This window comes from Melanotaenia boesemani, chromosome 2, assembly GCF_017639745.1.
Source record: "Melanotaenia boesemani isolate fMelBoe1 chromosome 2, fMelBoe1.pri, whole genome shotgun sequence".
In the NCBI taxonomy this organism is placed as follows: Eukaryota; Metazoa; Chordata; class Actinopteri; order Atheriniformes; family Melanotaeniidae; genus Melanotaenia; species Melanotaenia boesemani.
The window spans coordinates 38,137,983-38,149,742 of NC_055683.1; the positions used below are offsets into that span (position 1 = coordinate 38,137,983).

The following is an 11,760-nucleotide window of genomic DNA, read 5'->3' on the forward strand; positions in this document are numbered from 1 at the left end:
ATGTGTGACACCTGACACGTGTTCCTTTCTTCACGTTATCATTGGATCGCTTTCTGATGTCCATTGTACGAAGGCATCAGTCACTGAAGCTAGCTAATGACTTTGCACCAAATATCACGATATATAACTTAAAGAACACGTTATCTTTAAATTATCACAGGATTTGGTGATTACACGCACACGTGTGATGAAAGTCTGCTTCCTGTATTGAAGTGTTCATTTGAAGGAAGACCAAGTCCGCTTCTTTGATCCGAATCAGAGTTTGTTTGTACATTCACAATTCCCAAAAAATACCTAAATTTCCAAGCTAGCGGACTTGAATTCGGATGAAAACGCTGGTGTGAATGCACCCTAAACTTCCGCACAAGTGTGGTCTGTTGCAAAGGAATGGAGCACACCTGAGATACAAACCAATGCATGGCCAAAAATGTAAAACTACTTATTCCGTATGTGTTGAAAGGTAGCATCTGTCACCTGCATGGATGCAGAAACCCGAGTCTGCTCCATACAAACAGTGACTTTTGTTCCCCGTTGGGTTATAAAACTGTGGAGGTCAGTTCTTTTAACACATTCATGAAACGTCATCTCTTAACAGCTGACTGGTCATATGAGGCGGGTTCATTCAAACGTTTTACTTTTTAACAAAAACCATCAAAACCGGACACATTTGCTGAGTTCTAGCCCTCATCAAACTAACGCTGGACTTTAGTTCAGTGTGGTCTCTTGCATGGAAACTCCTACATGAGTGACGGTTCCGGATTTAACAGGCTGGACAATGAAATTGGTGCATAAAAGCCGACAGAACAACTCGTTCAGTCATGTAAACTTGATTAGAAATAACCGAATGTAAATTTAGTTAGTCATTTTTTATTCTGTCACAGCTCTGTGAGGAACGATCTGTTATTATTTATAAGAATTCCTTCTTTGTCCTTGCTTTTCAGCTGAGGTTTGTTTTTGATTGAAGACTTTCAAAAGGATCTGCTCTGTTTTTCTTTCATTGTTCATTTTAAGATGACCAACGTCTTTCATTATACAGTAAACATTCAGAAAAGTAAACCTTGAGGATCAAAAGCAGATATGGTACCATGAGCACCGTGACTGGTTATCACAAGATACAAGCCTTTTCTTTTTCACTAGATAAGTAAGGTGAGCTTGAAAATGAACGTTAACAGGTTTTTCTATGTTTTTCAAACCATGTAACTCTTTGTTAGAGTAAAGTCATCAGGATGTGAACATGCATACCTCAACCTACTGTTAGAAACTTAATGCTAAAAGTAGGAAAATTCGTGTTTGGTTGGTGTTGTATTATACAAAGTTGGAAAGCCTGATTAGTCACCTTTACAAGGAAGTATAACTCTTCTTTGGGTTTTCTTGCTGGATTGGATGATCTCAAATCATCTGAAAATGAGTGAATACCAACAGGAGAACATTACAGGGGATTTTGGTGCAGTTTAGGGAGGCATTACCCACATTTTTAGCTGTTGCTCATTCCACACAATCACCATCTTTACCAGTTATATCTGGTGGTAAAAGTGACTAATCAGGCTTTCCAACCATGTATAATACAATACCAACTGGGATTATATAGGGAAGAAATAATCCACCAAACATAAACTGCCTTTAATTTCTCCATTAAGTTTGTAACAGCAGGTTGAGGCTTGTGTGTTTTTCTCTTCACACTCTGGTAATGATTTTACTGAACTCTAATAAAGAAAAACCTCTTTGTTTAACATAGATTTAAACAGACGTTGCTGCTGCTGTATGACGACCATCAGCCTTAGTAGCTCATCATTGAAATGATCAACATCTACCTTCATTAAGGATAAACCTCCACCAGCCTCATTAGTCTAAATTTATTCTTTCTTTATACCATAAAAACAGAACCGTTTGATCCAAATACATAAAACTCATCAACAACTCTCCCCTTTAAGGTTTAAAGTTTTGACCTGTGAGGCTGGAGAGCTCCAACAATAATCTGACATGTCGAAGCCACGGTATTGAGAGACTTCTGTTTGCAGCAGTGACATTCAGAACCAAAGGTTTTAATCTCCATTTCTTCAGATAACTACTTTATTTTATGTCGTAAAGAGCTCTGACAGAGGTTACATAACACTTCCTCTGAGGATTTATTCTGCAGGATCCAGCAGTGCCTGAAGAGGCTTTGCAGCTCTTTTTGGTTAGTAAAAAAAAAAAAAAAAAGAAAGAAATACTTGGCAGCTTCAGTTTCAGGTCTGGTTCCTCTCCTGTATTTAATCCAAATCTCCATCAGCTGATTCCTCAGATCCTCCACCAGCTCACGCATCACATTTCAATTGCACTCCAAAGTAAGACTATGAAAAATCCTGTTGATGACGATATATCAAAACAAGTGGTTCTTCCTCGTTGTTGCATGATGCAATATGTTGGTATACTTCTTTATATCTCTATACTCCCCCTGCCTGTTTTCTATACAGTGTTAAAGTGAGACATGACAAAGCAATCAGGTTCAGGATTCTTCGGTTTACAGTGTTTATTGTTCCTCTTTTATGCACGACTGAATGTACGAATGTGGCTTTCGATACGATATCGTTGTTTACACTGATCTTGTGCTTTACAGGTGTTCTTACATTTCTATCAGGTGTTTTATGTACGATGCAACAAATAAATTTGGAATGCAACTCAAACAGTGTTTGTTTTCATTCTGTGATGCATGGGAGGTCAGCAGTGTCACGCTGCCCCCTGCAGGCCGAACACAACTACAACACCTGAATAAGTTCACACAGGAAGACTCCAGTTCAGTTTCCTCATCTGATATAAAAAAGAATAGGTTTCAGTCAGAACATTATTAAGACATTTAACAATCTGGAGGAATTTGAATGTATAAAGAACAAGAGAGCAAATCTAATCTGAAACAATCCCTTCATCAAGCTCTGCAATACAGCTACATCCAAGAATTTAACTTCAGACTTCACTGAGCAGAAAAGAAGCTGCATGTTAACCCGGACCAGAATTCCAGAGTCGGCGTCAACTTCTCTGGACTCAGAGGCACCTGGGATGGACCATCACACAGAGGAAATCTGGATTGTGATCAGAACAATCAGTATTCCATATCTTTGTTGGAAGAAATGGAGCAAAGAGCAACGGGAGGATCCAGACTGTTGTCAGCAACAAATCCAAAAGCCCGGTTCTGTAACACTTTGGATCCGGATCAGGGTTCTGATGGTATGGGGTGGGATCAGGGTTCTGATGGTTTGGGGTGGATCAGGGTTCTGATGGTTTGGGGTGGGATCAGGGTTCTGATGGTTTGAGGTGGGATCAGGGTTCTGATGGTATGGGGTGGGCTCAGGGTTCTGATGGTTTGGGGTGGGATCAGGGTTCTGATGGTATGGGGTGGGATCAGGGTTCTGATGGTTTGGGGTGGGATCAGGGTTCTGATGGTATGGGGTGGGATCAGGGTTCTGATGGTTTGGGGTGGGATCAGGGTTCTGATGGTATGGGGTGGGATCAGGGTTCTGATGGTTTGGGGTGGGATCAGGGTTCTGATGGTTTGGGGTGGGATCAGGGTTCTGATGGTTTGGGGTGGGATCCGGGTTCTGATGGTATGGGGTGGGATCCGGGTTCTGATGGTATGGGGTGGGATCCGGGTTCTGATGCTATGGGGTGGGATCAGGGTTCTGATGGTATGGGGTGGGATCAGGGTTCTGATGGTTTGGGGTGGGATCAGGGTTCTGATGGTATGGGGTGGGATCAGGGTTCTGATGGTTTGGGGTGGGATCAGGGTTCTGATGGTTTGGGGTGGGATCAGGGTTCTGATGGTTTGGGGCGGGATCCGGGTTCTGATGGTATGGGGTGGGATCCGGGTTCTGATGGTATGGGGTGGGATCCGGGTTCTGATGGTTTGGGGTGGGATCAGGGTTCTGATGGTATGGGGTGGGATCCGGGTTCTGATGCTATGGGGTGGGATCAGGGTTCTGATGGTATGGGGTGGGATCCGGGTTCTGATGGTTTGGGGTGGGATCAGGGTTCTGATGGTATGGGGTGGGATCCGGGTTCTGATGGTATGGGGTGGGATCAGGGTTCTGATGGTTTGGGGTGGGATCAGGGTTCTGATGGTTTGGGGTGGGATCCGGGTTCTGATGGTTTGGGGTGGGATCAGGGTTCTGATGGTTTGGGGTGGGATCCGGGTTCTGATGGTATGGGGTGGGATCCGGGTTCTGATGGTATGGGGTGGGATCAGGGTTCTGATGGTATGGGGTGGGATCCGGGTTCTGATGGTATGGGGTGGGATCAGTGTTGAAGAACCACGTTACAGCAGCATGGCCGGAGGAAGAGGAGGGCACAGGTCGGGTACTGGACTGGCTCAGATTTGGGAGTCCTAACCTGAAACAACCAGGACCCAGTACAGCGAAATAAAACAGAGCATGAAATAAAAGTCCAAGGTGAGTGATGGATCCTCTGAGTTTCTCCATCTCAGACAGAACCACCGAGTCTGAACACAGCTCTCGCCAAACACACCAGATAAATTAAAGCACTGATAGGACACCTTGAATTTATTTTCTTTTAATTTTACACAAAGACTATTTAATGTCACGCTGTTTGAAGAAAAGACATATTGGGTTAAAAAATAAAATCAAACCAGCAGAAACAGCAGACTGGATCACTAACTATGAGTCAGACAGCAGATTGTGATCATCTCAGCCTCATTTCCAGATCATTTCATCAGCTGATCCGTTTCCTGTTGACATGGCGATATCTTTCCGGACCAGCCTGCAGGTGAAGGTGATCCTCAGAGACGCGAGGAATTATTTTAACTTTTGCTTCCCAAACAGCCACGACTCCACCTGGATCTGAGTTCAAACTGTGATCTGACGAAGCCAAGTTGGTTTTCTTCTACACAGCTGCAGGAAACACGAGGCGGCGGCACTGTGACAACATCTGAAGGAAAAATAAATTAGGATAAATAGTTTGTGTAGCTGCCTGTAACTCCGTCATGTCCTAGAGGGAAAAAACCGACGGGGATTCTCAGCAGGAGGAATGTTTTTTCTTCATTTGCAGCTTCGTCACAAACCAGCAACTCAGCTTCCTGCTGCTCCTCTACTCAGGTCCACCTGCAAACTTTCTGTAAACTGTAAAAATCCATTTACGGATTTTACAGATCTGGAATTTTCTCTCCATCTGACATGAACTCATCACTACATTCTCACTGCTGGTGTAATAAAACCTTCAAGAAGAAGAAATCTAAGTAGTATATGACTAACCAACATGTACAATCCTCCTTTATGAGGATATTTAATCTGCGTAAATTAATGTCAAACCTCGTGATCATTATGAAGAACAGGGACTGTCTTTCCATTTTTAAGTCTAACAAGTAAAAATCAAATCAAATCTACAAGGACGGATTAATCCTGCAAGTCTGAAAATACAAGTACCTAACATTTTTACACAGCTAGATACTATTAAATGCTAAGACTAGATGCTAATTACAGCTACTGAAAAACCACTGAGAGTCAGTTTATGAATAAATAAAATATTTAGGAACTCTTCATGCCCTGGGAATACAATGTGATGGTAGCTTGACCTTTGACCTGCCTTTTACTATTTAATATCTGTAATGCTTTTAATGTTTTGTGCACTTTGAATTGTCCTGTACATTAATGTGCTATATAAATAAACTGCCTTGCCTTAAGGGGATGTCCAGTATCGAGCATATTTGCCGCGCTGTGTGTTTTAAAGCAAGTATATAGACAAACGTAGCGGAACGTTGACGTGTACGCTTGCGTTAAACAGCCCTTATGTAATAAGTAATAGATAATAGATACGTCCTGTTCATCTTCTTCTCTGGTTTGTTTCGCGGGTCTCGTGTCAGCTTTTCTGCTCAGCACTGTCCCCACGATTTCTGGTGGCATTGCTCCGTCTTCTGCGTCAGGCGATGGAGAGCCAAGCTCTCTGAAAAAGAACCAAATTACTCGCGTAATCGACGCAGAAGATGGAAAAAACTGTCCATCTGTCAGCATATGACTTCTGCGTCAAGCGTAAATGGGCCTTTAGTCGTCTACGATTGGTTAAAGATTAGAGACAGCTAACTGGTTCCTGAGTAGATGTGTAAAATGTAGTACAAACATTTTGTCTTTGTAAAACTTACTTGAATTTTAGAATTAAGTGTATTTGTTCAGAAGGGCTGTCACACAAAACACATTAATCTGTGTAATGTGTTAAATTTTTAATGCATTAACGCAAAGTTATTACTGATTGTCATATTAAAACTCTGAATGTGGAATTACCTCTGAGAGAGAAGCTAATTTTGGACATGTACCTGCGTTGTTACAGAAATGAACTCAATCCACCAAAAACCACTTTAACCTCCTTATTTATGAAGACTGAGTTTTCCAGCCTTACATTTAATGATGGATTAGATTTATATAGCTCTTTTCAAGGCACCCAAAGCGCTTCACATTGTATCCATTAGTCATCCACTCCTCATTCATACGTGGCGATGGTAAGCTACATGTGTAGCCACAGCTGCCCTGGGACGAACTCATGGAAACTTGGCAGCCAATCCGCGCCTACGGCCTCTCCGACCACCAACAAAACATTCATACATCAACCACTTCATGCCGACACGTCAAGGAGGGTGAAGTGTCTTGCCCAAGGACACTACAACAGTGGAAATCGAACCACACATTTAACTAGTCAGTCTCTCACTTGATATTCTGGTCCAGCTTCCGTACTAGTTAGTAACAATGACTGACCAAATCACGCCTACCATCAACAAAACAAGAAGAAGTCGTCATCGCATCTACCAAGTTATTGCATCTGGTCTGACTGAGACCAGAGTGGGCTAAAAGAGTCAGAAACACCTGTCCCACCTTCAGGCAGGTGTTTGAGAATTAAAAAAAACAAAGACATAACAACCAATAAAAACACTAAGTTTCAAAAAGGAGTTTTAGTTTTAGACTTTTTAAAGGCAGATTGTACAAATTACAAGTTTACTTGTATTTTGTGACTTGTAGAATTAATCCGTACTTATAGATTCGATTTTGTACTCATACTTCTCATTAGTTTTAAATATGGAGATAAAAGTTACAAAACTTCTGTCTCTCTCCTAGCTCCATAGCTTATAACCATTTATCCTGTCTGCTGAATCAGGCGCAGTCTTCATTCTGACCACTAGGTGGTGGTACTGAGTAAATGACAGCTGACAAGACTGTATGTAGTTTCACTTTTAACCATTTTAAAACACTTCAGTCATCCAATACTTGTTTTCTACCCACCGTTGGACACCTTCTGCACAACAATAATTCTGATATATTACACTGTAAAAAACGGTACATGTGTGCATTTTTTTTTAACTTGTCCTGTCCAGCATGGCAGCCACAGAATGATGGTCTGGCTGCTGAGTCATGCCAGACAAATTTGCTTTGTCAGAGGGAGCTATCATTATTTATTTTATTTTTTTTAAATCTTATTTATTTTGAATTATGGAATTTACATAATCTTGCTGGAATGACCGGAGGGGACAATAAAAAGGAGAATAGTGAACAGAAGAAAAAGGTAGAAAAAAAATGAGAAGGTCAAATCCATCCTAACACCAGAAAACCAACTGCTACACCTGTGCAGAAACACAGCAGAGAATTTCCCATGACTTTTACAGGTAAACTAAGCTGACAATCATCAGGACCTCTTAAAATTAATAAATAACCAAAACAACAACAACAAAATAAATAATATAAAAAAAAAACATCCATCACAACCAAAGTCCCAGAGAAACACAAAAAAACCTAAACACAAGTAGCTATTAATGTTTGTTTTTTGTTAAAAACTTGAGGGAACTGAAAAGAAAAAAAAAAAAAATTCTTTCTATTATTTCTTGGGTTGGGCCTCTTGTTGTTCTAATATTTAAAGTAGCTGAATCTTTTTAGGATTTTTGATTAATCGTATCCAAGATGGTTATCACGCTACTTTAGAGGTAGAGCTGCAAACCCTGAAAACGGATTGTAAAATCATTCCTGCAGACATTTTTATGTGAAATAAGACGAGTGCAAGTGTATTAATTAGGGCTGAAATCCAGTTAAAGCAAGTTTTCCTTTTGTTTACATTCACCAACGAACCAACATGCACAAAGTGGAACGCAGCCCTCGTTAATACACCTGAGATTAACACCATGTATGGAAGTATTTGTTTTAACAGTCAAGGACCACGTTATTAGGTCTGAAATTATTCCTTTACATCAAGAAAACAATGTTTATCTCTAGATAATTACGTTAAAAACGGTTTCAATTGCGGCTGCCTTCAGTTTACATATTAAACAAAGTTATGTGCTAGAATGAAGTACTTCGTGAACAGCGCCATCTAGTGGTATTCCTGTGGTGTAGCAGCATCATTTCTCTGTACTGACACCTGCTGGTCAGAAAGAAAACAGCAGACAAGCTTTTACACGTATGTCTGGTATTTAAGTGCATTTCGCTGATTACACCTCTTACATTGGTTGTTGTTTAGTTGGCCACCCACCACCTGGGTGAGTAAGGCCAGTACTGGGTAGTCAGGGCTAAACTGTTAAAGAGAGAAGTTCAACAGGAGAAGCCAGTCTGTTCTGGAAAGTTCTTGGTGGAAGTCAACGAGTCATTTAAACTGGAGACGTATATTTCGTACGATCAGTTAATCCGAATCACTGCAGGTTATTTTCTTTATCTTTACTTTTCCTGACTTAGTGACATTTAACTCGGTTTTCATGGTGTTAACGAGGACTCGACTGTGACTTGTTGGTCTCAAAGGTTTTGGATCAGAACCGACATGTTGCTGGTTTGTGACGTTCTGGCTGTCGCTCACGTCGAGCCAACCGAGGACTCTTTGCAGCTTAATAATGGTCATAAACCAGCTGTTCTTATTTTAATGACACAGTATTGACACGCCGATGTCGTAGTGATGCTACTGTCTGAGTTGAAACACTGAGGATTCTGATTGGCTGTCGTCACGCTTGGAAACTGAGGATTTCCTCTTGATGTGGTTCTTCTGAGCTTCTCAGGAGATCTGCATGTGAAATTGAATGAAGCGTCCAATCAGGCGTTGGCGACAAAGCACATGTCCTTCTTCAGGTGCAGCTGCAGGCCGCTGGCGCTGGTGAAGGTCTTGGAGCACTGAGCGCAGTGGTACGGCTTCTCTCCGGAGTGCGTGCGTTTATGTTTCTTCATGGTGTCGCCATCGCTGAAGGTGCGGCAGCAGAACGGGCAGCTGTACGGCCGCTCGCCCGTGTGGATGCGCAGGTGTCGCCGCAGGTTTCCTCGCTGGCTGAAGCTCTTCGAGCAGAAGGTGCAGCGGTGCGGCCGCTCGCCCGTGTGCGTGCGCAGGTGACGGCGCAGGTCGGCCGACTGGGCGAAAGACTTGCAGCACCAGTCGCAGGCGTAGGTCTTCCTCTTCTGCTCCAGGTGGTGGCGGAGGCTGGCGGCCTGGCCGAACGCCTCGCCACAGCGGGGGCAGCGATGCACGAGCTCGGGGGAGAAGGCAGCAGCGTTGGTAGCGCCGTCATCAGCCGACTTCCTGTTTCCATCTGCGAGCACCACCACCGTCCGGTCGGCCTCCACTTTGCTCCTGACGCTGGACTCTTCCACCACGACGCGAGCGCTCGCCGTCACACAGTCCATGTTACGTTCAGCTTTGCTCACGTCCTCGGGCTCGGTTTTGATCCAAGCAGGTGGCGAGGCCTGCGGCTCCTCCGTCACCTCTGGAACGTCCACCAGGACTTTGGGAGCCAAGGAGGGGGGAGGATCCAGGGAGGAGTGAGAAGAGGGAGATGACGCTCTCCTCAACACCTCCTGTGGAGGATCAGCTTTCAGGACCGGATCCCAGGACTCTGTGGGCTTCTTGTCCTCCTGCTGGAGAATCGGTACTGGTGCTGGTACAAGTACTGGTGCTGGTACCGGTACTGGTGGTGTCTCCCTCTGAACCGACAAAAGTTGCACTGAAACCAGCTGCTCATGCGACGGCTGGGCTGTGTTGGATGGTGGCGATCTGGGCTGGTTCGGGGTGGAGTCTGGCTCCTCTGAGCTGGACCTTCGCTCCACATCACCAGACTGTTGATCTGGAGCCTCAAATCCCAGACTGGACCTGGTGGACCCTGAAACAGAACAGCGATGTTAATACCGACGATCATTCAACTTTCTGCAGTTTAGTGTTAAAGTCAGATGGAAAAGATTCAATATGTGGATTAAATTAAAAAAGGAACACCAAGAAGAATGTGAGAGGGAAACACCCGGAAGACTCACTAGAACACAGAAAGAGAAGCAGAATGGCCGTCCCAGTAGATCTGACAAGTTTTCTGGGACGGCCACACCTCCGTAAACTAGCTGATCACACGTCGGCAACACATCAACGGACGTTTCTGAGGAAGGCTGCAGATGACAGCTGAAACATGTCAGGTATGTTACCACATCCTATTATTGTCCGAACAGAAGAAAAGAAACCCTTATAAGCTTAAATATGTCAAAAATCTGAGACGTCTGCAACACGTCTGGAAAAAGTTGGAACAAGAGTAACAAAAGGCTGTAAAAGTAACTGGTACAAATCAGAAACAACTGGAGGAACATTTGATAACTGATCAGGTTAAATGGCAACAGGTCAGTAACATGACTGGATATAAAAGGAGCATTTCAGAGAGGCAGAGTCTCTCAGATGGGAAGATGGACTGAAATTGTTCCTCAAACTTCCTCAGAAGAATCAGAGAATCAGGAGGAATCTCTGTGCGCTGGTACAAGGATGGATGCTGGTGATGTTCTGCATTTAAAGCAGACATGATTCTCTACTGGGGACCACTGCATGGACTCAGGAAGACTTCCAGAAATCACAGTCTGTAATTGCAGTTCACCCTGAAATTCACAAATGCAGGTTAAAGCTCCATCACCACAGCAGAAGAGTCCGGCTGCTGAACTGGCCTGCCTGCAGTCCAGACCTTTCACCAACACACAACATCTGGAGCATCATGGAAGCAGAAATCCATGCTACACTGTGCTGAACATCCTAGAACTACTTTTTACACCATGGTGCTGCCATCAGATTCACCATCAGCTCATATTTTCCATCAAATAGTGAAATGTCTCAGTTTCATCATCTGATATGTTTATCTTCTACTGGGAATAAAATATGACTTGATGAGATTCGGTTATTTACATTTTACAAAGAGATCAAACTTTTGTAGAAGTTGAGGTTGTTAAACATTTCTTGCTTTCAAACTTTAAATGGTTAATTTGACTTCTGACTCTGGACCGGCTCCGCCTTTCAGGTTAAAAACCACATCATCAGCTGATTTTCCACTGAAAGAGGAAAATAAACCCATAGAAAATAACCACGTCTGACTTTAAATTGAGACATGCTTTTTTAACAACTGCCGAATAAAAGAGCGAACATATATCCGTAAATAAACACGTTTAAACCCACAATTTATCGGGTATTTAACGCTAAAACCTTTAGAAAAGCTTAAAATGACGTGAGTCTGGAACGACGTTCCCTCGCGACACACGCTGTCTGGCACGGCCCTTACTCAGCCACTCTGTCTCGGCCTCCAGCAGCAGGATGTCCCGCAGCTGCCTCCGCAGGCTCTCGTTCTCGCGACGGGTTCTGGCGGTCTCCTCGCGGTACTCGGCCACCGTGTCCTCCACCACGTCCAGGACCTCCTTCACCACCGCCGTCAGCCGCTCCGTAAGGTAGACGCTGAGCAGCTGCAGCTTGGTCATTTTGAAGCTAGAAACACAAACGTCTGCGGCATCAACACCGGAAACGGATTAGATGATA

The 11,760-nt window shown here is 43.6% G+C and overlaps 1 protein-coding gene across 1 annotated transcript; it reads right to left on the reverse strand.

Moving 5' to 3' along the window:
- Window positions 1–7,796: 7,796 nt before the first annotated feature.
- Window positions 7,797–11,760, reverse strand: LOC121634242 (zinc finger protein 358-like). The gene is made up of 2 exons (XM_041976776.1): window positions 11,510–11,760; window positions 7,797–10,090 (listed from the first exon to the last, which is right to left on the reverse strand). Exons 1-2 carry the CDS (start codon window positions 11,700–11,702, stop codon window positions 9,036–9,038), a joined length of 1,248 nt encoding a protein of 415 aa, XP_041832710.1. The 5' UTR covers window positions 11,703–11,760; the 3' UTR covers window positions 7,797–9,035.